The sequence below is a fragment of the Diabrotica undecimpunctata genome, chromosome 3 (assembly GCF_040954645.1).
Source record: "Diabrotica undecimpunctata isolate CICGRU chromosome 3, icDiaUnde3, whole genome shotgun sequence".
NCBI lineage: Eukaryota > Metazoa > Arthropoda > Insecta > Coleoptera > Chrysomelidae > Diabrotica > Diabrotica undecimpunctata.
Window position 1 is genome coordinate 43,403,743 of NC_092805.1, and position 26,714 is coordinate 43,430,456.

Here is a 26,714-nt window from a genome sequence, read left to right on the forward strand (position 1 = left end):
TGCTTTCTGTATATCCCATTTGAAAGATATGCATTCAATCCCATGTTAAATAGTATTATGTTCATTTCTTCTACTTTGATGGTGTACAATTTATTTCCAAAGTGTTGAGTACACATTGTTTGCCTAATAAGCCTTGTGAAATTTGAACTTTGGTAAATCATTTAGCTTTTGAAAATGGTTTCCAAAATTATTTGTTTTGGTTATACTTCAAAAGCAAACAAAGCATTTTAGACAATTATGCTATAAGTATTCACCATTAGCGATCTTGAACTAATAATTATGTTTACTGTAATATGTTTCCTATATTTTAGTAAGCCAAAATTAGAAAAAAAAGATTAAAAATTTTTGTCACTAATTAGTTATGGTTTTTTTTAGCGTGGTCGCAATTCCTTATACATCGTTTAACATAGATGAAACAATTACCTTCAAATTAATGAAGAGACCTAGAGGGTGTTTAATAGCATATCCTGCAGATGCTGAAGCTAAAAATGAAAATGACATATTCAACATGTCAGATTTGGGGTCCAGAGATGTTTATTCCAAATTACTTTTGGCGAAAACAGATGATGTTTTAACAATCATCGAGAGGGAATTCAGCGAACTTAAAGAGCAGCTTAAAGACGACTATAGTCCGGAAAGATGTTTCATAGAACAGGCTATGGTTTTGTTAAAAGAACGAGAAAGTGTAGTTTGTGGGCACGTTATTAAGAATGATCACAGTTTGGAACCGTTTGGAGAAAATCAACTGGTAGATGCTTTAAAGGAAGTAGAAATTAGTGGTGATGATCAGTATAAGCATATTACAGATGAAATTTTGGAAGATTGTAGCAGCATCCAGCCTGCAAAGTTTCATTATTTTTATCAAGGTTAGCTTTTTTCAATTTAGTAGTTGTTTACATGCTTTTATACATTTACCAAGTCAGTCAGTAAGAATTGTCACTCAATAACAAGTGACGTCATTATATAAAAAATAAATATGTGCAAGGGTAAAATTGTATATATAAAGCACCAAAACAAATTCATGAAGGGTTGCAAACTGCTTTCGGTGTATATAATGAATAATGTTTACTGTAGTTGCAAAGAATATGTTACAAATACAAGTTAGTTTAATCTACAAGAGGTTTAAAACCAGTTTACAACCTAAATAAAACCTGTGTTATAATACAATGTTAAATGCGTCAAAATGGTGGATATAAGAAGGAAAAAATACACAAATTTATTTTTCGGCTACCATAGAACAAATTGCACCATGTTCAGATTTTTCGTTAAATTTCCAGTGTGAAAAAATTATTTATTATTCTGAAGAAATATATAATAGATTAATATTTTTTTGTAATAACCGCTTAATTTTTTACTTATCTCTAACTGCCATTCATCATCATTTTTTTCAATTATTGGGTTAATATAAATTCTTTATCCTATTCTAAATAATATCAACAAGATTCTTTGACCATTCTTTAATTTCAGTATAATATGACTAATCTTGAAGTATTTATATCCTAAAATGTTTACCAAATATTTATAATAACAATTGCGAGCAACTGCTACCATGGGAGAAAAGTCAAACAAAATCGGTTTTAGACTTATTGGAAATCAGTTACAGTCGGATCACCTCGTGGGTGTACCACTTTTTGAGATGGGGACCTATATATTCGTATTCAGCGAAAAATTTTACATAAGATAAAATAGTTTTCAACTCTCCACCCTTTCATGCATACAGAAACCACCCTTCCACACTGCTGCTGGACTAATAGTGACCTTCTTTGCGGTATCTTAAAAAATGATTATTTAGAATATTTCCAAACTGGGATAATTATAAAAGTAACCAAATTTTTTATTGCCGCAGAAATTTGGCTACTGCAGAGATTGAAGTGACTATACATGGAGGCCTTTTGAAGGTTACAGCAGCAGTAGATATAGGGCATTATAAAATGATAAAAATATAGATTATTATTCTTTTAAATCCATCTGTTCAATGATTATTATTCTTTTAAATCCATCTCTTCAGAGATACATGATGAAAAATTGAAGCAACAAAAAAATGAATTATATTAAATTTAAATAAAAAACCAATGGTACTTGTCACAATAGTCATAAAGACTAATGTTTCACTATATCTTAAAGCCCCTCTGATATTTATTAATATATTTTATATAGTAAGTTAAAACATAAAATATTAAATTTTAATACAAAAAATAGTAATATATGGTTCAATATTATAAAGCGAAATACATTACACACTACGATAAAGTTGGTTGCCTAAATTGAAATCCTATGTAAAAATATGACGTCAAAATAATTAAAATAAGTCTAAAGTTATTGTTAACCTATTTCTAAGCAGTTGGTTGTACTGTGACGACATAGAAATGTCACCGATGATGTGCAGTAAACATTACAGGAAATGTAAAACATAATTATAACCCTATTTAAAATTGTCTGAAATAACAAATTGATTTCTCCAAAGTGTTGAGTACACGTTGCTCTATCAGTGAGCTCTTGTGAAATTTTAACTTTGGCAAATTAAACAGTTTTTGGAGTTGTATTTCCAAAATATTTTAACTCTTTGGTGAATTCTCCAAAATCTGACAGCAAACATATTTATCGATTAAGAATATTTCGGTGGATTTACTTTGTGTATTCATAGATATATCAATTTGCAGCATCTGACAATCAACACATCTACCTTCATGCTATTAATGCAAGGATGTTGGAGCATAGCTATGGTTCTTTGGAATTTGGCCCGAAAACAATTACAGGAAAAATTCTTGAAAAGGAAGGCGGTTCCATGACGGAAGAACTTCGTAAGAGACTAAGATATCTTCAACATTTGCCTGTTACTTGCCAATTTGAGGTGGCTGAGATTCAACTTAAGACTCCTGTTGTTAATAAGGACACCCTTGAACATTTTCGAGGTAGGTATCAGAATTAATTTCATTTTATTCAAATTATAGCACTGGTAGAAGAACTGATATAATTCATTTATTATTTCTAAAACACTAGGTGCTAAATTATTGTGAGGTTAATTAACTTTAATTAATATGATATTAATTAAAGTCAGTCCCCTCTACTACAGCTTTTTAATGTGGTTCTGAAGCTATTTTTTGTGTCGTGTTCTACATTTGACTAATACATATATATTTTTTGAGAATAAACTACAATAAATAATTAAAATTACATATTTTACAACTGTCTATTTTATTGAAATTACATATTTCAGCAATTTTTCAACTATCCATATCATAGCAGTTTGCGTTATTTTTCTGGTCTTTTCAAAATTACCTATAACTGTCTATAAAAGCCTACATAGAAAAAATTGTTTACATTTTATTTTAAACTGTTTTATTATACCTTTATCCAGTGATTGGCAATGAGATGAAAAGTTGGTAGATACTGTCATCGCCAGTTAACTTGGCGGTGCGCACAAACCCAAAATTGCTTAGTGGCTTAGGTGGTGGTCTTTAGTGTCCTCCCAGTTATCAGGTGCGTAACACTTAAGTGATTTGCAGCTATTATTTTTCAGACTTCTTATTATTTCGGATAGTTAAGTGTATTTGTGACAATTTCTAACGATGGCGTTGAAAAATAGTAGAAAGAATAATTCTGTTATCAGTGGACAATCTCGGGAGATTATATTTAATGTGTTTAATTATTTCAAAAATATTAAACTCGAAGCAGAGACCCTAAAAACTGTGAAAGAAAATACAGCTAAAGCAACAGGTAAGTTTGTACTTACAATAAATTAATTTTAATTAGACGACTTCTAAATAATAAAAAAACCGCACTACGGTGGTCTATTTGGACCAAAAATAACTCTATATTTTTATTTCATTTTAATTATATATTATTTTTAAAACACAATAGTTCTATTTCTATTTATAAGGCATTTTCTTCCCACTGGTGGAAATATTTTGTTTGTTTATGTCTACCTTGTATTAAATTAAAATAGATCAAAAATAGGTGAATATTTGACATACATAATAATGTTGACAGCTTACCACACTTACAAAAAATTTAAATTATTCGTTATTTTACAAAAAATGATCCAGAGTTCAGCACAATTCTATTACACATAAAATACAGAAAATATAATCACGTGGATAGTTTCTTAGGTTTTTTGCTGATTACACACCTCACAGCAAGCTACAATATGATACATGTATATTTGCAAAATTTCGGGTTTCCCTTTTCGTACAGTATTTTCAATGCCCTCTTTTACCTATGAAAAAAAACCTATGACAAACAAACAAACCTATGATTTGTTGACAAACCTATGGCTTGTTTTTAAACCAGGAGGAGTAATTCAAATTTACCTTTAATTTTTTTTTACCTTTAATAATTTTATAATGCTATAATATTTATGGATTACCGTCGAAGGCCGTCATGATCAACCCAAAAAGAAGATATAATATATTTGCAGAATTTTCTAGCGACTTTCTTGGCTGTGAAACTTTTTAGTTTACTCCTCCTGGTTTAAAAACAAAACATAGTGGAGGATTTGGTTGATTTTGTGTCGGCATTCCAGATTATTGCATAACAGTTTGTCGAATATACGAGAGCAAATATTATCCTCCACGGGTGTAATTTCCTCAACAAAATAATTGTTTGCCTACGTTTGGAAGAGTATATCATAATCCCACAGGTATTTCCCTCACTATAGTCGAAGTTGTTATTTCACGTAGATTTTACTAAAAGACATTCGAGACATTATAATATTTACTTATTTAGTGTAAAAACATGTAAAATGTAAATAATAATTTTGAAATAATACCAAGAGTTAATGGATTTTGGGAACAGCTTTGACCTTGAAAATGCCACAAAGAATATAACTAAATATCTCTTTTCTTACTCAGACTCTTAAAAGTCTTTTACAATATTTTAGAATCGAAGATATGTAATTATATTATTAATGTATTGGATTTTGACAAGAGCTATGCATTACGCCTATTTAGTACACAAGTTTATGTGAAATGTTCAAGGTCATAGCTGTTCCCGAAATCCATTACCTCGACCTGTATAATTCGTTTACGATTAAAAAGACATTAATAGATTACGTCAAATTCAAAAAAATATTACTTGCTAATGACATAAGTATTTGTATAATACAGTTAAATAGCAAAACAGGTCAAATATTTCTCAGTATTTAAAATTTGGTATTTAAAACCCATTAAATTCATGACTTTCTCCTAATGACTGATTATGAAAGCGGGCGTTAAATTAGTTAGGACTAGTGTAATATATTGTGTACTGTCTTTCGATATGGCAGTAAATATAGACATTTTTATACACCTACATCCTAGATAAAATAAATCACTATAGTTACTAATTCTTTTACAGGCATTTCCATCAGAACAATCGAAAGAATAACAAGCGAGGCAAAATGTTCTTTGAAAAATACCGGCAGAGTCCATTTTTCCAGTCCAGGCAAAAAACGAGTCAGTAGATCAATCATAGATTTGCCGGAATACCAAATAAGCGACATTCGCAGAATAATTACGATTTTTATAAAACAGAAAAATGTCGGGTTACGGTAAAAAAATTAAAACAAAAAATTCACAACGATTTGGATATCACAATTTCACAAACATCTTTAAGGCGACTTCTACGCAAAATGCAATTTCGTTGGAGGAAAACCGAAAACAACCGAAAAGTGATTGTAGAAAAAAGTGCAATAAGAGCTTTGAGAATAAAATATCTGAGGCAAATCAAATATTTTCGGAGTCAAAATAGGCCAATCGTGTATGTTGACGAGACCTACTTACACAGCGGTCATACTTCTTCAAAGAACTGGACTGACGAATCAACCAAGGGGTTATTTTCAAATATTTCCAAAGGTCAACGACTAATAATAGTGCATGCCGGTGGGGATATGGGATTCATAAAAAATGGGTTATTAATCTTTAAATCAGGTTCAAAATCAGGGGATTACCACTCTGAAATGAATTCAGACAACTATGGAAAGTGGTTACAAGAACATTTATTACCTAATTTACCTGCTAACTCGGTATTAGTTTTTGATAACGCACCTTATCACAGCATTCAGTTGGAGCGGGCGCCTACATCAAACTCAAACAAAAATCAAATGATAGAATGGTTAATGCAGAAAAATATTTCATTTACACCTAGTGCTTTAAAACCTGAACTGTATGAAATAATTAAATATCATAAACCTCATCATGTAAAATACAAATTCGACGAAATTCTACGTGCGCATGGCCATATTCCTTTACGTTTACCTCCTTACCATCCTGACCTAAACCCTATCGAACTAATATGGGCGACAGTCAAAAATAATATAAGGCAGAAAAACGTTTAAGCTAACTGACGTACAAAAACTCGCCGAGGAAGAATTCACTAATATTGATGCAAATGAGTGGAGAAAACGATGTTACCATGTCATTAAGAAGGAAGATGAGTATATGGACAGCGAGATAGTTGCTGATAACGCCACGCAAATAGCTCCAATTATTATAAATCTTGACAGTGACTCTTCCAGTACAGAGTTTTCTTCTTCCGAAGATGAAGATGAAGAAAATTATTAACAATCAATTAATTTTCAAATAGATACCACTTTTCAACACGGGTACTTGTTTTAGTGTTATAATAAAACCAAAATATTAAAATTAAATAATTACTGTGTTGCATTTATTTATACAATATCCTCCATTTAATTTGAAACCCAATATCAAAGTAGATTTGTGAATTAAATTCAGTCAATATTTTATAATTTGTTTACTAAGTTAAATAAATATTATAAACTGTTGTATAAACAATGGCTTACTATTTAAATTGAATAAAACAAAATTACAATTTCATCTTTCTAATAATATATTAAAGCTTGCGAAAAATATTACTTTTTTAATTGTGTAATAATTATTTGACCTATACCGCTACGCTACTGAATATACTTATCAGAAATAGTAAACCAATAGGATGAATCATAGGGCGTAAACATAATTTATTTCTCTGTGACGTTGTGCGTACTCTCTCGCCAAGTTAGCTGGCGATGATTGTAGAAAAATAATTTGAACAGTGTTAAGCTTTATTCCAATGATTTTGGCATATTGGACAATTTTGGTCACTAGCAAATCCTTCCGTTTTTGATTTGTATTAGCGCCTCTTTCAAAACATTTTATAACAAAAATAATGTAAGACTTTTATTTCTTTTTTTTTTAGATCAAATTGAGATTCGTAGGAAGAGGCGTCAAAAGCGTGCGAAGGAAGAAAAACGCCGCGAAAAGCGTATCGAGGTGGAAGAAAATCGTAAAATGGGTAAATACCCATATCCAAATTTGCATTTAGATTCAAATATTCAGTTTCCTGAGTTTGGATTCGAAACACGTTTAAGGTCAGAATCCGAAAGTACAGTGCCTAGCGAAAGAAGTGCTTCCCCAGATTTAGCGGGGACACCAACAAGTGTGTCGCTAGAAGGAGCTTATACTGGTCCTTCATTTGCAAAGGTATGTAATATTATAAGAATGTTAAATCATTTTAAAATTGTTGGTTGGTGAATAATTGTAACCTTAAATCGTTAATTGTTACAATAATTGTAACTTTTCAGGAGAAACATACCATTTTATCATTATTTAAATCTGTCAATTCACAAAGGCCAAACATCTCACATTGTTCACTTACTATTGTGCCAAGTATTATCCCGTTCTTATCCAGAACATTTACAGGATCCTAAGATGAGTGTTCTGTTTTTATCCACACTAATATTCCGGTCATTTGTGACCTGATAGTGGTAAAGCCCTAAGTCCCGTCTCTATCTCGTGTCTCTATATACTCTATATACAATATTCATTTATATCTAGTCCAAGAAATAAAACTTAAGAAGACAGAAATACATTACAATTTTTAAAAAAGTGACTACTCATTATAATTCTGTTTCATAATTTCTGTGTCAGGTTAAAGTTATTCCAATATGAAAATGATAGTGCACAAATATGTAAATTGGGCACTGTTTCAAGTTGTACTCCATTTAAGCTGCACATTAGTATGTGTGATAAATTAACTTTATTAATCTATATTACATTGCACTATAGTTTTTATAAAAGTGATTTTTGATAGATCATTTCTAAACAAAAGTGCTAGATCAATGTGAGGTTAATTATCCTTACTGACTTTAGTGTCAATTAAGGACAGTCCCCTCTACTACAAATTTTTTACACACTTTTACTGGTAATTTAGTAGGTATGATTTTATATTCCCTTAAAGTACTATGCATTTATTCTTGCATAATTTTATAGCAATCATCAAATATGTTGAAGTTTCATCGCGCAGATTTTAAAATGAGCCATTTTAATGCCAATGAAACAGTGGCGGACGCTGCTCTGTTTCAAAAACATCACACCAACTTACCCTTAGCAGTAACAAACATCACACCCACAGTCTGTCAGTGCATGAATGCCTGCGACACGATTCCTTCCGATCGTGGAAATCAGATAACTTAAGGCGAAAATGTCATTTGGCGCACCTCGCCATAACAAATGTTAGCTGGAGTTTTACATATTTAAAAATTAAAACTCATTCTAATTCCGTTTTATTGTTAAGATGCTAGCCACTGAGAAGAAAGCATCACCATCTTGGCCTGGTTTAAAATCGACATCATCTGCATCAAAATCGCCGGATTTGATCAATGTTACTGGATCCAAAATGAAAATGCTATCAACCGTTCGAATTCCTAGTGACAACGAACAAGATCCGGATGGTTACGAACCTGTACCTTCCTTCAATAGGAGCTTTGGTGATGCAATAGCAAGAGCTCTTGAACAAGCTGAAAAATCAGAGGAAGAAAGTAAGTGTGTATTGTTTTAATAACTATAAATTGTAGTCAAGCTATAACTCAATATTTTATTGATTCAAATTAATGGAATCCAGTTTTCTTACTTCTGAAAAAATCTGTCCATTGTTTAAACTGGTCTTTAAAAGTTTACGTTGACCTTCTTTTGAGGTCAACGATAGAATTACACATAAACGAAATCCTTGGAAGTTCGGACTGAAGTCTAGCTAGTGAGAAATTCCCTATATTGTGTAAAGGTTGTCTTCAGACCTATTATAAAGTAAAATTATTTGCCCGCTTTGTGTCTGGATTCAAATGTTCTTTTTTCTACAGGAAACATTGAAAGTTTTATTTTGTGATTTGTGGATTTGTATGGCTATCTTCATGTTTTGGTGTTAATAAAATTTCTTGTAACCTGTATTCAGTAGCCACATTGGTAATCCGAAAAGCTCTTGCCCCAATACTGAAAAACAGCATAGAATATTCTAATATCAATACATTTCATTTAGTTGTGCTCGATTTCCATTATTTTCACTCTGCTGTGTTCATCTGGAAGTGCTGCAAATGCAAAGGACTTATCCACAATCAAAATGACTTCTTGGTTGGTGAAAACTTTTTACCAGCAGGTAAAGTCTTCAGTTTTAAGAATGAATGGAAGTTTGAGGAAGAGAATTCTGGGTAACGGATTGAATAATATAATCTATATCTCTCAATACCCCCAATTGCTAGGATCCTTTTGTCTACAGGTGCATTGTATTTTGGATTCTTCTTTTTTGTTAAGCTTGATATGTTTTCTCAAATGCTTGTTTCCAGGTTCATTTAAAATTAAAGAGAAGTATTCTCCAGTTAAGGCTTTATCACGGTATTCTTTATAGTAAAAACCGACTTACTCACTGCTTAGACTGCCGTTTGGTTTTGGATGTGTAATGGTGAATTCATGTCTCATCAACGTATCGACGCAAAAGTCATATTTGTTTTGATTAAAACGCGTCAGGCATGTGGAAAGTGTCGTGAATGAGTAGATGCGGTACCTTTCTTGCGCAAAACTTTTTCATTCAATTCCTGGTGCAAGATCATTTTCAATACCAAGCACATCTTAATTGCTGTAAATGACTGCCCACAGCCAACTGCTGTCTTCTATGACTTGAAATATAGCGTCTACTAACACGTGCTGATGAAGAAAAATCACGCCAGTAGTGCTGCGATCTGTGGGTAAAGTCTTGAGTTTATCAAACCGTCTTCTCTAGCAGTTTTCTTCTCTTGGAGAATTACCGAAATGCATAGAATCTGTGGTTAGAGTTAAAAGTAAAAAATCATCCACCGTCGAAACCAGGTTTCGACAGTGTTGTTTTTTAATGAACCATTTTTGAGTACTACTCTCAACATTTCACCCACTTATAAGTAAGTTTAATTATTCAATGCGTATAGAGGTAAAAGTGTAAAACTGAGAAATAGTTATAGATGGATATCATTAATTTATAGACTGACGGCATATCTTCCTGCTCCACTGTCTTAAAGTGTATTAGAATATTCATGTCTACTGAAGATCGTTGTTCATAGAAGACCTTTTCTTCATCATAAACATATTTTAAAACTAATGAAACCTTGGTGTCTGTTCACACTTGCTATATTTTTTAAAGTAAAAACATTTATGAATTATTCTAGTCTCACTTTTTGTATTTTCAGAAAATTACGCTTTTCCAGAATTTCTTCTATTGGATACCTTACTCGAAAGTAGCTCTGCTTGATACAATTTTTCCGAGTCTAGAGTCACTAATTAAACTAACTTCAATGTTTATATTAGTGCTAAATGAACTCGAAAAGAAAAGATTCCAGCTCTTATGCCCCAAGCTTGTCAATATTTTACATGATTGGGTACCTTGCAAGGCAACAATTAAAATAATTGAGTATTTCATAATTATTAATTAACATTAGGTTTTTACTTTTACATATTTTAACAGTGATATTGCTTGTTCACAAATTTTATTCTCGATGCACTATTTTTCATCTGATCAAAATATGAGAGTTGAAATATGTAAATTTTTCATATCTTACCATTTATTTGTTTCTTTTGAAATATATCTTTCCTATGTGTTTTAGTATGCTTCTTGATACACTTAAATCACTTCCTGACCATGGTACATATGTTTTTATTGATTTCTTTATGTCAACCGTCATTAACTCAAATCAACTTTAATATGAATTCCTTGTTGATCAGGAGCCATTATGTCATTTAAGCATTTTCTCACAAGTACAGACGTTTTTACAATTAATCTATTCTTAGCTAAAGTTACAAAGAAAGCTATATGAAAGGTTCTGTACAATCGATGCGCTACAAACGCCATTATGCATACTTTAAGTCCAACGTAAGTTAATATAAGACTTAGAAAATATCAAATTCAAGGTTAGAAAATATTACTTAAAAACTTTTGCAAATATGCATTCATTTACCCCAAGAAATCGAATACTAAGGTAATAATTATTGTTATAAAACTTTTTTTGGAAAAGTAATAAATTCAAGACACGAACTTAGGTTGAAAATTAAGGAATAATACGAAAATCAATAAGTACACTATCTATAAACTCTCTTGTTGGTTTCAAAACCTAACTGGGTTTGATATACTCTGTAGTCTAGGAAAAAGCAGTTATTTTGGTTGTATGTTCTATGAATAGAAAAGACCAGTCATACTTCGGCTAAGATACAATGATCAGACTGTATTTGCAAATATTTTTACTACAAAAAGAAATATTTTTTAGGTATCCAATCTTCAGGGAAAAAGAAGAAAAAATCCAAACAAAAGGTATTATTTGCAACTAATATGGCTTATTCGGGAAAATAATTTATTGGTTTAATGCGTAATGTAGAAGTAAAGAGGTATAATTTAAGAGTAGTAAAACAATATTCAAACCAAAATAAAACCGACGAAACCTTTATTGTGTTACCTTTTTTCTCAAAAATATTTTTAATATATTTTGTTTACAAATTTTATGTAAGTCCTCCTATTTTATTTGTTTTAGTAATGAATAATGACATGAAATATTTGTGATTAATAAATTTAATTTAACCTTTTTTTTTATTGTTGATTACCTAGTGATTTTTGCCTATCCTTACATATCCTTATACATAAAAAATTTATGTTGCACTTGATAGAGTGTGTAAAATGTATGTAAATACCTTGCACTTTCGTACATTATGAATACTCCTGAAAAGACACAGAATAAAAGAAGACCTATTGAGAAATTCAAGTGAGTTTCTTCATTCTTTAATCAATAGGCACATGTGTACTAAATTTTAAGGATCTAGCAAATTTTCCTCATCGAAAATGAAAGGGTATAAGAATATAGACAAAAGTCTTATTGCTCCAAATTAAGATTCTTCCTTCGCCAACAGGAACGTGTGTAATAAATGTTAAGATTCTAGGACCCTCCCCCCCCCCCCGAGGAATAAGATTGAAAAAAAGAAAGTTGTAATAATATGACAAAAACTGCTTGACTGTTATCAATAGTTCCTTATCTTTATTCATTCTTTCTATCATGTGGTACTCTCTTAGCGAGAAACCTTTATCTTAAGTCTATGTGAGAAAGTTAATAGCAAATTCTTTCAATGCTTGAAGCACCGTTGAAGACAAGCAAAAGTATGGTTTAAATGATAATGTATTTTACATTCATTTAGAGAAATAGATAATTATTATTGCGAAAATAGAAGAAAATTACAAATTGTATTGTAGCGGTAAGTATTTACTGATAAAATAATAACAATCAAAATTTTTCTTAATGAGATAATGAAAATATTACCTTATAGTGTAATCAATAATTTAGATCCATACTCAATCACTGTCATCGGTATCTTGATTTAGATTGTAAATGATGACTGGGTTAATTGCTTCGATGCTAGTTTCATGCATAACTTTTTCATTCTATTAATATTTCTGCATACTTTTTACCCAAGTTGCAGGAGTAGCAGTATTCAATGCTTCTTGCCATGTTTCCAAAACTGCTGCGTCACGGTAACCGTTATATAGTTATCGTAGTAAGTTTTGCATATTCTTCTGCACGAGCCACAAACGCGATCTAAGTCACGTAGTCACCGAAAAACTGTTGGAGAGTTAACATAGTGCGAGAGGTACGGTTTAGTAAAATATCTAGGATTATTTATTATTACTAGATCATAGGATATTATTATGAGTTCAAATAGTGAACCATTTCAAAGTTCAGGCAGCTAGTTTCTGCCTTCGAATGATTCTGGTGCATCTGAAAATAATTTATATGAAGAGAAGGAGTCCCCTGATAAAGAGGCTGCAAATAATAAACATAGACGAAAGAAAACAAGAGATCCCAAGAGCTGGAAAAGAAATGTGCAGAAAATAAAAAGAGCTGAGGTGAAGCTTATAAATCTACGACAACGGGAAAAGTGGTACCAGAAAGGAAACAAGGCGATGATTGCAAATGTAGTAAGAAATGCATAGAAAAACTTTCAGAAACCTAAAAGCAGGAAATAATATCGGTTTTTAATACTCTTTCAAGTCAAGAAAAATAAGACTCTTATTTGTCAAGTTTGATACAGGTTTCGCAGATTACTTGACGGTGCAAAATAATTGAAGGACACCCAAAATTAATAAGGAACTATAAGTATAAGGTAATATTTTTTTAATATTCTTAATTTTATTTTGTTTATTGTCAGCGGTGATAGCTTAGCTGTCTGAGAGACTCACTGTTCTCAGTCGTTAGGATAGAATCGTCGATAGACGCGGGTTCGAATCCCGTTAGAATTTTTCTGGAAAAACAAAAAATTAGATTAATAAAACATTAAAAATAAAAACACACGTTGACTGACCAGTTCGTTGAGAATACCACTGCCAATAAAACATAGCTACAAAAAAAAATTTGTGTATCTACAAACTTTTAAAAAAACTCTGACGTTTTTGAGTATTTTTGAAGTTTTTAAGGTAAAATTTTTTTTTCAGTTACGAAAAGGTGCTTTTTAGTTAAATGTTTGCAAGATGGCATTGTGCCTTTTTCATGGTATAGGAAAAAAACGTCTGGAGCGCATCGCAACCCACCTGTCTACAAACATTACACCTGATCAGGATAAAAGAGGTCGTCATTAAAGTAGGCCTAATTTAATTCCCGAAGATTTAAGAGGGCAAGTACGCGATTACATCAACACCTTTCCAAAACGCATTTCCCATTATACTCGAAAAAAAAAAACGATAAATATTTGTCAAGTGATTTAAGTATTTCCATTATGTATGATTTATATTTGGAAAAGTATGAACCTGATATACATAAATTAAAACAAGACCATCTTCCATACAAACCAAAAATATCGTTGATTTTTACTTTAACTTTAATATTAGTTTTGGTGGTGCACTGAAGGACACTTGCAAAAAATGTGATATTTTAAACAATAAAATAAAGTGTGCTGATTCAGAAGAAGAAAAGAAATCATTCAAATTACAAAAGAATGTACATCTTCGGAAATCTGAAGTGTTCTACAAAGAGCTAAAAGAGAAGTCAAAAGAAGCACAAGAAAATGATGAAATTGAAGTTTTGTGCTTCGATTTCCAACAGAACATGCCCCTTCCGAAAGTACCTTCAGGAGATGCCTTTTATTTGAGGCAGTTATGGGTACATAACTTCTGTATACATTCTGCGAAAAACAAGACTGGACATTTCTTTATGTATGATGAAAGTATTGCTAAAAAATGATGTGTTAAGCCTTTTACATTACTATTTTAAAAATATTTTAAATCCAAATGTCAAAACATATTTATTTAGCGATAATTGTTGCGCGCAAAATAAAAATAATACTTTGGTTAGGTTTTTAGTTGCATTGTGTCAGGAGGGAAAAATTGATAACCTAATTCATCGTTTTCCTGAGCCGGGACAGCTTCCTTCCCTGCGATCGCTACTTCGGAATAATTGAAAAAAAGAAGAAATGCATTGAGAGGATTTTCTTACCACAGGAGTATATGAATATAGTTAAATCATCACCAAAATTTGTTTGTTGTTCCTGTAACTCAGGACATAATCTATAACTATATCGAAAGTTTAAAAGATTATTTTCTTCCTGTTCCGAAATGTCTGTAAAGGAAACTTTACTATTTCTACATATCGTGTATTTAAATACACAAAAAACTAAATGGCATTGAAGTTAGTCAGACTGCTAGTGCCCCTTTCTTTACATATTTTACCATGCGTAAAAATAACTCAAAACCAAATTTACCTTTAATGTCAAAATGTTACGAAAATACTTTCCGTATAAAGCATGCAAAATATCAAAATGTTATGTTGTTAGTTAATGAATATGTCGGAAAGAACGAAATGTATTTTTATCAATCTCTTAAATCAGACAAAGATACATTAGAAGAGGTAGAAGTTGATTCAGATGTCACGGATACACATAGCTCTGTCGATGATGAGTCTGATTAATTAATTTTATTTTATTAAAACGTTTATAATGGATACCTGTTTGTATAAGAAATAGACTTTCTGTTAAATTTTGCGTTGCTTTATTTTATATTCATAATAAGTAGTTCACATTTAATAATAAAATATTTCTTCTGAAAATGGGTTTTAATGTAACTTATCCCCTTTTTCCACCTGCTGTAAACTACAGTACAAAAAAGGCTTAAACTTAATCCTATTATTGCACCAAAATTTTTTTTCCTTAATAGCATTGTTGTTTGGCTGTAGAATGGCGGCAAAATCATTTATAGCTGTTGTATTAGTTCGGCTCTCCTTCATGAACAACATAAATTTTAAATTAAAAAATAAATCTTTTTTTGCTTCTCCTGTAAAATTTACATATTGTTACTTATCCCCTTCTTGCACCAGGGTCTTCAATTATTCACTACTAACACAAGCAAAATAAAACTCCTTGAAACAATACATTAAAGGTTTAATGTTTTTGAAATTGTATAATCGTCTATAGATTTGTATTTACAAATAGAAAGATTAGGTACTGTTTACAAAATAGCTTTTGGGCCATCACCATTTGTTTGGTGTATATTAAAGAAATTAATAAATAACATAAAACTTTTGAAAACTAAATAATGAAATTCATTTAGAATCACTACTTTGAATTTGAGATTAGGTAGGTACTAAGGAAATATTAAGTGAAATGTAAGTTGCCTACATTTCGTTTAAACGTACATTTTGTACAAACCTTTTTAAAACCAAATATCATTTGGCTTTACCTGGTCGATGAAATGTTCTTCAGAACTCTTATAAGAGAAAAGTTAAGTACATAAAATAAACATAAAGCTTGCTTCAACCTTTATTGGTTTTAAATAATAAAAAAGTATTCTTACAACTATTTTAAACCCTCTTGAAGTATCTTTTTGCAACTTTAGAGCTCTTTTCATTCGAGTAGGTCTGAAAAAGAAAATTATATAATTATTGTTTAATAACTACATTAAATATACCTACAAATGATGTCATTTATTACAATTTAACCAATATTTTTCGATTTAATAGCTGATATGGACATTTACGTACTCTAAAGATTTTATTTATTTGTTTTTCTGAATATTCGTTTTTTGCTTTATTAAAAAAATTAAAAGAAGTTTAATTAATATGTCTTGAAAAGGTGGCGCAATTTCAATACCTTGGAAGCGTGATTATAAGGAACGGAGGAGTGGATTAAGTAGATTAAATCCTAAAGTAGACTAAGGAAGGTAAATGACTGATGTGCAACCTCTACAATATCTGAAAGAATAAAAATATGTCCATAAAAACAACGATTCATTTATTTAACAAGAATTTATGCTTCTCTAGGTTTGTGAGACTTACAAAATATAATAAGTCAAAGGCTGAAATTAGTTTGAGAAAAAATTTAAATGTGTGGTTGCCAAAAGAGATCTTTAACAAGGAATTGAGGGATCGTGCAAGAGATAGGAGGATTATGCGAAAATTATGAGAAAGTGAAAATGAATTGGGAATATGTAAAGGAAACCTGCAGGAAAAGGATGCCTTAGATTGAAATCACTACGGACACAGAAAAGAGCTTGAAAATTACATGGTTTGATTTACTTTCATTGACCCTGATTCGCCATCTTCTTATAGCCACATCTGAAGTGGACTTGTAACCTTCTAGATGCTTCCAACGAATTTGTGTGGGACGAGAGGAATACGATGTCATTAGCAAATGTGGCCAAGGTACACTGATCAGAAGTGGGTAGGTCGGCCGTGTACAACAGATATAAGAGTGGACCAAGCACACTACCTTGAGGTACGCGGCGTACCGTACGCCCGAGTTTATAGGCTCAATACTGTTACTAACGTACCGTATTTTATCTGGAAATATCTATGTTATGTAGGATTTGAATATTCTATAGTATTCAGATGGTAGTTGTTTAATTTTGTACAGCAAACCTTTATGCCACACTTTATCAAAAGCTTGTGTGATGTCCAAGAAGACTGCAGAACAATAGCGCTTTTCCTGTATATCCTGGTTTATGATATTAACAACTCTGTTCTTCTGTCTCTGTCTTCATGTTTTTGTCGAAAACCAAATTGGTAGTCAGGAACTAAGCAGTTTTCTTCTAGGAAATAACTCAATGAGAAAACCATTTCGTCTTTTATTCTTGCAATGTGTGCCACATCGTCCACAATTTTGGCTTTGTGATTCTTTCTGCAACATCAGTTACTTTTGTTCCCTCTCTGAGTTGTTCAGTTCATTTTTAATTTTGTCTTAGGTAACTCCTACCATAATAATTTGTAAAACCATATTTTCACCTTCCTACATTTGGTAGAAATATAAATTTCGAAGGACCAGCGACCAATAGGTCGCACAATTGCGGATTAGTAATATTGTAGAGAAAATGAAAATAGAATAATTAAAATGAGATTTCCGGTAGAAATAATTTTATTTTATGATCATAAATAAATGGCTGCATGAGAATTGCCAACAAATCACCCTTTTAAATGATAATAAAATACAAAAATGTTCTTAAAATACACAAATGTTCATATTAGGTGTTCTTAAAATTAAACAAATCAGATGTGTAGAGCAAAAAAGTTGAGCTGCATATCTGGCAACCCTGCAATTTGTCGAACCGCTATTTCCAAAAGATTGGTACAAAAAACTGGTAATTTCTTCTGTATTAAGTTAACTATTTAATAAAATAAAATAAAAAAAGTAGATTGATTCTGAAAAAACTGACAGGCGCAGGAGATACGAAAGAGCAGGAAGAAAGCATGTCGTGCTGATCGTAGGTCTTTAATTTAGTTACTCGGGAAGTTTAAATATTTTAATTATTATTGTTTATTTATTAAACAAACTATTGTAGAAAAAATAATTTTCTACAGTGTCCAGATTTGAGTTCCGTAAAATATCACTAGCAATAAACGTTAATCGAATAGTTTTGTTCTTATTGTTTGGTAATTTTGGTATAGATTATGTATTTCATTTTACAAAGGCTGCCCACCCCAATCTCACTCTTCTGCCTACTTCGATATCTGTATTTTTCTTTTCCTATTGTTATTTTTTTGGTCTAAATAAATGTATTAGGTCAAATTTTCCAGTTTTTAGTTGTTTATTATGATTTATTTATCAACTGAGCTCATCACTTTTGTTTTTTTCCATATTCTTTATCAACTGAGCTCATCACTTTTGTTTTTTTTCCATATTCATCTTTAGACCTATCTCTTTGGTTTTTTTTCTTCTAGCTGTGTTACCATTGTTTTTATATTTCAGCTCAGCTTTCTACAAGTAAGATTATATCATCTGCGTATCTTATATTATTCTTCCTTACACCGTAGTAAATAAGCTCTTTCTCTGTGATTTTCCTAAAACTTCTTTATTTATTATGTGTTGATCCATGGAAGTTTTAAACTTCTTATAAACTTTTGTTTCAACGTTTCAAATGCTTCAAGTCTTGTCATGAAACCTAATTTTAAATCCACGATTTTACACCATATAATTCTGCATTTTTTAAATATTGCTCTCGATTGTTTAATTCGCGTTCTAAATTCAACATAGGGATAAACATTTTGCGTGATCTAAGAACCAACGTTCTAAATGTTAACAGTTTTCAGCGTTTTATTGTTAGATAAAATGAACTTCCATCAAGTAACGGTCGAATTCATCACTTATTTTCTTTTTGTCTAGGTTGTACAGTCAGGACATCGTTATTCTTCATGCACCTCTTCTCATTGCTTTGTTGTATGATTTGGAGCAGGCTATATCGTTCTTAGTTGTAAATTATATGAGCTAGATATTCCATATTCGGTATATCTTGTTTTGTCCATATTTACTTCTAATCCTATTTTTCTTGCTGCTCTTTCTAGCCTCTTTGTGGTTTTCCCATTTGCTGCTGATATTCTCGCGATCAAATCCAAGTCATCTGCATACCTTAAAGATTGGTGCTTGTGTATGAACACCAATCGAAATACAAATATAAAATACAAAACTTACGATAACGCATTCCCCATCAGTAAACTCATATTCACGTGTCGCTTTAACATCTCCTGGCCCTAACGATTTTGTAATAAGTTTCTCACCTTCCAATGTGGTGATATTCTGAAAAGAAACATTAAATAAGAACTCATGTTTTTTATATTTATCGTTTTTATAATATAATACTGGTAATAAATGAATGCAGAATGGACAGCACATATTCCCAAGTCATTTATAACATCTACAAAAACGCAACCACGATTATAAGCCTCTATACAAATAAGAACCTAAATATTGAAATAGGTGTTAAACAAAGCGATACAAAATAATCAGATTTGTTCACGGCCATCTGAGAACATGCTTTTAAGATATTCGAGTGGGAAAACGTATTAATAAATATACATTTTAAGAAAAAAACTTTGATAATAATTTCTAATAATGCCGAAAGTACTGAGAAACTACTCTTCAAAACAACTGAAAAATAACGGAGGAAATATTACACTCAAAAATTAGGTATATCCCGTTAATTCCACTTGTGACAATTATTAACTAACATTAATAGTTAACTTATTTTAAACTTAAATTGTGGCTTACTCCCAATAAAAATAGTAATTTTCATTAAGACGCCACAAGGAAATAGCTTCAAAAAAATATTAACATTAATAGGTACATGGAAAAATAAAAGATAGATATATCTACCGTCTTAAAGATAGAAAAGTAAATAGTACAATTTATACATTCAAGTTGATACCAGTAACTGCAACCTAATCTAAAGCGGCCACTATACTACTCGCGAAGTTGAGCGAAGTTCAGCGAATACGAGAGTGTAGACAGGTACTTCATGCGACTTCGCTTCGCTTTGTTCTACTTCCGTTCTGTGTCGGTTTTTCGCGTCGAAGTCAAAGGCCCGAAGTTCGAATACGCAGTGTCACACTACATTACTCGACTTGTCGACTTCACGAGTATGTAGAGAGTCACCTCGCCTCGATTAACTTCACTGCGACACTTCGTCCGAAGAACTTCGATCGAGAGTGTAGACGGCGTTTTATACGTTCAAAAAAAAAAGTAGAAATGTTTTGAAGTTTTGAATATTCCTCGACGATAACGATATATTTGCTGAATCTACGGAACTCAAAACAAGATAACTTTACAACGTAATAAAACGAGATGTAGACGTTACCGATGTTGTCCCGCATGCGGAGATCTAATATGTCGCCCGCTTTAGAGAATGTTTCATATTTTTATTAATTCTTAACCATTACACTTAATTTATCTATAGTGAAAAAATACTTTACCAAGGTAGGTACTGAAAAAACAAAAATAAAATATTTTACATAAAAATAGACATTTTATAATTAGAAATACAAAACAACAGTATTCAAGTACTTAAACATAAATCTCGTGAAACGACAAATATATAAAATTGAATGCTAGTCGTGTCTGCTGAATTTCGCAAAAGTGTATTCCCCAAAACAACGAAGCTCAAGATGAAGACATCGAATCGTTCTACAATACATGGGAACAAACACTAGTAAAACTACCAAATAGAGAAGTTACAAACATGCTGAAATTAAAATTAAAATTAATGTAGAAAACTTTTTTGAGTATGTACTGCCATATAATTTAATAAGTTCAAGCATGGTTGTAAGTATTGCAACATTCAACACAGTGCGCCGTCTCGTATTTGCTAGCCGACCACATGTTTGTAATATGACTGCATTCGTAGTATTGGTTTAGACAAGGTCACATATTGTTTATTTTTCAAGACTTTGACGTAATTTTCGACTAATCTTTAACAAGCGGTAAGTGCTTTTGTTATTAATTTTCATTAAAACTATTCAGTGAATATTTTGCTTTATATGTATAGATAATTTCACGTATAAAAATAATGCATTTTATTTAGTCATTAACGAACAGTGATAAGTTAAGTTAGGTTACTCACTTAGGGGGAATACCGCGCAGCTGTGTCGGGGTAATTTCGTGCTGCCGGTATTACCCCGTGTAAGAATTTTTGCTGATATAGTGTTTTTATTGCATTTTAGATTCCAAAATGCCCCGTGCTTATGTTCGGAAAACTGAAAGATCAAAATGGACAGAAGATGAACTAAAAGCTGCGATCACTGCTATACGATCTGGGCGAAAAATATGAGAAGTAGGTCGATTATTCAATATTCCAGAATCCACTCTACGTGACAAGCTAAAATACAATAGCCATAAAAAAATAAAACTTGGCAGGAAACCAATTTATAATGATGAACATGAATCCACCATAGCCAACCATGTTAAAAAGTTGGCGAATATGTTTTTTTGGAGTCACACCATCAGAACTAAGGCGTTTAGCATACCAGTTTGCTGAAGAGAATAAAATAAAACACCGTTTCGACTCGATAAAGAAGATAGCTGGTGAAGATTGGCTAGAACTCTGTTTAAAGCGTCATCCAGACATTAGTGTTAGAAAACCCGAAGGTACTGTCAAAACCGCATTTCTGCATTCAATAAAGATGAGGTTGAACGATTTTTTAACAATCTGCTCACAGTTATGGAAAAGTTCAAATTTCCTGAGAGTCAAATTTTTAATGTAGATGAAACGGGCATTTCTACGGTCCAGAAACCATCAAAAATTTTGGCACCAAAAGGTCAAAAACAAGTAGGATCCGTAATATTTTGGGAAAGAGGGAAAAATGTTACCATAGTATGCGCTGTAAATGTTTCAGGACAGTTTGTCCCTCCTATGTTCATATTCCCTCGAATATGTATGAATCCACAATTAATGAGAGGAGGCCCAATTGGAGCAATCTACAGATGTTCAAAAAACGGTTGTATACGAGTTATTTTTCGACTGGATAAAACATTTTTGTCAGCATATAAAGGCCTCGATAGAAGATCCAGTGCTTGTCATATTAGATAACCATGGGAGTCACATTTCTTTGGAGATTTATACTTACTGCAGATCACTCGGAATTGTTATGGTTTCACTTCCCCCTCATACCTCACACAGGTTTCAACCTCTTGACCTAACTTTTTTTGGGCCCCTAAAGAATGCTTTTAATCGTGAGTGCGACTTGTATCTGAGAACTCATAATCATGAAAAGATCACACATTTTGAACTTGCTTCCATTTTTAACAGAGCATACCTGAGAGTTGCCACGATGGACAAAGGAATATCCGGGTTCCGTGCTGCTGGAATATGGCCCATAGATCCTAATAAATTCTCTGAAGATGATTTCAGCTTAATATATCACACTGAAGTTTCAGATATGTACGTTGTAATGGACTTAGAAACCGACGTAACCAATGATGACAGGGTCAGGGATCAGTCGAGATGTGACGAAACTCTGCAGAGAACTCCACCGAGAAATACCGAACCCCAACCGGGACCATCGAGATGTGATGAAACTATACAGAGAACTCCACCTAGAAATACCTAACCCCAACTGGGACCATCGAGATGTAATGAAACTATGCAAAAGACTCCATCTTATAATGCCAAATTAAAATCAAACCTGCAAGCTGCACCCCAGCCTGGAACGTCAGGAAATACTAAAACTCAGTCTAGTATACCCATTGAAAATCTAGCTCCTCTTCCTTCCAAATTTATAAAGAAAAGTTCCAAATCACGTGCAAAAACAACACTCAGAAATGTTCACTTCCACGCCACTAAAAACGCAATTAGAAATAAAACAAGAAAAGAGAAATATTAAGAAAAAAGCTTGAAGAGGCCAAAAAAAAAAATGAAACCGAAAAAATAACAACAGGAACCCTAGGAAAACTACTAAAGCAAAGAAACGACCTGTACGCAAGAAAGCTGGAGTTAGAAACTTACATTTTGATGATTCTGAGTCTAAAAGTTATGATGAGAGTAAGCTTTGAGGATGATGATGAATTAGATGATGTCAGTAGCGCACCTAGAATTTGCCTCTGGGGGGGGGGGGGTGTTTGGTTTGGTCACCGAAATTTTTCTTATGATGCTACCTCCATTTTGAGTCCTTAAAATGTGTGAGTAACAGTGTCGGAATAGGGCCCTGGGGGATTTTAACCCCCATCATGATGAATTAGATCATGTCAGGAGCGCACCTAGAATTTGCCTCTGGGGGGAGGTTTGGTTTGGTCACCGAAATTTTTCTTATGATGCTACCTCCATTTTGAGCCTTAAAATGTGTGAGTAACAGTGTCGGAATAGGGCCCTGGGGGATTTTAACCCCCCCCCCCCCCGGGTGCGCCACTGGATGATGTAGATCTAACATTAGAAAATGAGGCGTGTTTGGTGTACGGTGAATTCGGACGAGACAAAGAAATTTGGTACCGTTGTGTAATGTGTTCGAATTGGGCTCATTCAGAATGTAGTGGTTGGGTCTCAGCAGTTAATTATACATGCGATATGTGTGCCAAGGTCGAACGAAAGACAGTCAGAAAGTAAAATTATCTCTTTAATGTTTTTTTTTTAATTTTGTCTTTAAGAAATCTGTTTTGTTTACAATATTTGCTTTATTACAATAAATTTTTCTTCGAATAAAGATTTATTTAATTCTGCGCAGAATTACCCCGTACTTGGGGGAATACCGCGCAATGATAGTTTTTTAAAGTAAATTTTTTTCGTCAAAATCCGTTAAACTTTAATCCTATTTTTTATGGGAATAACGTTCCCAATAGATACAAGTTTCAGGAGTTAAATTATGGAAGTTTGTATGCACATAGGAAATCTTTTGTAAGTATTTTACCTTAGGTGCGCAGAATTCCCCCGATTTACCCTAATCCTTTTGGATTTTTAAATTAAATTTTAATTAATAAATACCAATTTATTAAAACAGAAGTGTTTTACTTCGATGTTCGAGTTTTTTAACTACATGGTATAGAGCAACTCCCGAGAATTTTCCCTTTTTACGATTTTACTTTTTAGTTTAATATCTCGTTTATTTAATATTACTCAAAATGTTAACGAATTAGTTGTTTCTAAAATAGAAGTGAACGATTCCAATTTTTGCGCCACTCGAAAGTTAGTGTGGGTTCCACGGCATCCAGTTACGCCACTGGATTCCACAGAATCTGCACATTGTAGGACAATAGAAACTACGCAATACAATATTATAAATAGAGGGACATTTCAATTAATATAACTTTTGCAACTTAACTTTTGTTTGTTAACTTTTGTAAACTTGTATTTTCAAAAAGTAAACAAAATAATTTTTAAAAACTCCTTTTCAAAACACAAAGTTATAATTGGCGCAGTCAGTAGGATACGAACCTACGCTCCCAATTAAATTAGGCATATGTAGATTAATTTATAGTAAACATACATTTATCCATTATATAAACTTAAAAGAAATAGTTAGACTAGTAGAATCTCTTAAAGTTAATTTTCAAATAATAAAAACTAATGTAGTGAAAGTTAATGCCTCAAATCCTATTTCATATCATGGATTGGCAGAAAACATGTTAGAAAGAACAGAAGTTTTAATTAATACATTAGAGAAAAAATTAGAAAACATGTATCCCCATATTCGATCAAAAAGAGGCCTAATTGATGGCCTAGGTAAAGTTAATAAATACTTATTTGGAAATTTAGATTCAGGAGACGGAGATAGATATGATAAAGCAATAGAAGTACTAGAAAATAATCAGAAACAGATTATTCATGAAACGAACTTACAAATATCTTTATATAGAAAACTAATTGATCATTACAACAAATCTCTAGAAATACTTTGGCAAAACCAAGAAAAACTGCAACATAACTTACAGAAGTTCCAATTAGAAATTCAAAGTACTATAAACAGTTTGGGAAATTATATTACTTTTCAAGGTACCATAAGTCAGATAAATTTAGATTGTCAGAATATGATAGATTTTATTGAAAATATAGCAAATGGAATTATGTTTTCAAAATTAAACATTTTACATAGTTCAATTATTTCGAGTCAGGAAATTCAGGATATGATTAAATATTTGCACAGTATCTACCAACCTTCTCAAATTCCAAAATTTATAAATATTTTAACATATTACTTACATGCTATTAGGGCATCGAGCAAAAAGACAAAAGAGGGAATGTAAAGGTAGCGGGGGCAAAAATATGGTTAGACTGGAAGTGCCATCTTGAGAGGCCACATTAAACAAGGAAAGAGAGACTCTTTCCTTGTTTAAGAAATCAAATTTAGTTGGGTTATGTTATTGCTGATGTTATTGTTTGTCCCAACTGTCACATGAAAGATTATTTGTATTTTCTATTGAAGTTTTTTAACAGTTGTTTCACATTTTAGACTATTATTGTTATTATTTAATTAAAACTTTATTGTGTTCTAGTGTTAAAAAAAGTATTTTAAGTGCATTATATATTATTATTATGTAATATTAATATTATGTAATATAACAAATAAATAGATAAATTAGAACCCCTACACCACTGTATTATTATTGTGAAGTGTCATGAAATTTAAATTTGGCGCATTCGCATTTCCGGATATGTCCGCCATCAGAGGCCACTTTTTTGGTCTCCTTTTCATAACGATTAGATTCCCTCTTTTGTCTTTTTGCTCGATGTATTAGGGACACAAGTAACTTTTTTAAGTTCAAAATTGATCTTTGCTACTCACATTCCTATCCTAAAACCAAATGTCCTTGATTTTTACCATATTTACCCAATAATTCAAAAGAACAAGATGTTCACTCCCACATACCCTTATTTGGCACGAACCTCTGACGAGACGCACCTACAGAAAGAAGAATGTCCCATTTCAGAAGAAACATATTATTGCAAAGAAGATACCATACTACAAGACAATTGCACCTTGCGTTTCCTCAATGGTCAAAGTTCAACCCAATGTTTTACCACAGAAGTCACTCTTCAAGAATCCATTATCGAACAAGTAACTAATAATGAAGTATTGATAATGCCATCGACATCAGAACGAGTCCAATCAAAGTGCAAGAGAGACCAAATTTTCGAAGTACACAGTCCATCTCTCATCAGTATACCAGAAGATTGTGAAGTGATAATCAACCAACTGAAATTCAGTAACAATATCAAAATTCATAGAGGGAAAGCTCTAATTTTACTAAAAATAAAATATTTCTCCACAGAAAATATACAAAAATTCCAGAGCCATAATATTACCAAAATTGACTTTAAAAATCTTTACGCAATTAATAATATGGCCAAACAATTAGTACCAATTAGAGGAACAAATATTCCTTTGCATACGACTCCATTGGTGACCACCTCAGTCATAGCAGTTATTCTAATCTTGATCATTCTGTATATTATTAAACAAAAAAGATCAAAACAACGGAACGAGCATGATATAGAATTACAAGAAGATTCCGGCATTGAAGAAGATTCCAAAAACCAGCATCCCAAAAATAACTCCGTTATTTTTCGGACTCAGTGAGGGAGGAGTTACGCCACTGGATTCCACAGAATCTGCACATTGTAGGACAATAGAAACTACGCAATACAATATTATAAATAGAGGGACATTTCAATTAATATAACTTTTGCAACTTAACTTTTGCTTCATAACTTTTGTTTGTTAACTT

The 26,714-nt window shown here is 32.0% G+C and overlaps 3 protein-coding genes across 6 annotated transcripts in view; 2 read left to right on the top strand and 1 right to left on the bottom strand.

Annotated features, from left to right (window-relative positions):
• LOC140436741 (E3 ubiquitin-protein ligase RNF10) overlaps positions 1-11,849 on the top strand; it is a 34,982-nt gene extending 23,133 nt beyond the window's left edge. Inside the window, exons 5-9 of the mRNA XM_072525806.1 lie at positions 376-866; positions 2,661-2,912; positions 7,174-7,457; positions 8,551-8,794; positions 11,537-11,849. Of these exons, the coding sequence (XP_072381907.1) occupies positions 376-866; positions 2,661-2,912; positions 7,174-7,457; positions 8,551-8,794; positions 11,537-11,619 (1,354 nt within the window). The 3' untranslated portion in view covers positions 11,620-11,849. The remainder of the gene's footprint in view (positions 1-375; positions 867-2,660; positions 2,913-7,173; positions 7,458-8,550; positions 8,795-11,536) is intronic.
• The window catches only part of LOC140436747 (synaptic plasticity regulator PANTS), a 145,315-nt gene that overhangs the window by 73,807 nt on the left and 44,794 nt on the right, over positions 1-26,714 (top strand). The window lies entirely within an intron of this gene.
• Positions 16,046-26,714, bottom strand: part of LOC140436748 (fatty acid-binding protein-like) — a 78,580-nt gene continuing 67,911 nt past the window's right edge. For all 4 annotated transcript variants that reach the window (XM_072525814.1, XM_072525817.1, XM_072525816.1 and 1 more), the window contains exons 4-5: positions 19,200-19,304; positions 16,046-16,156 (exon numbers count right to left, since the gene is read on the bottom strand). In XM_072525814.1, the coding sequence (XP_072381915.1) occupies positions 16,100-16,156; positions 19,200-19,304 (162 nt within the window). In that variant the 3' untranslated portion in view covers positions 16,046-16,099. The remainder of the gene's footprint in view (positions 16,157-19,199; positions 19,305-26,714) is intronic.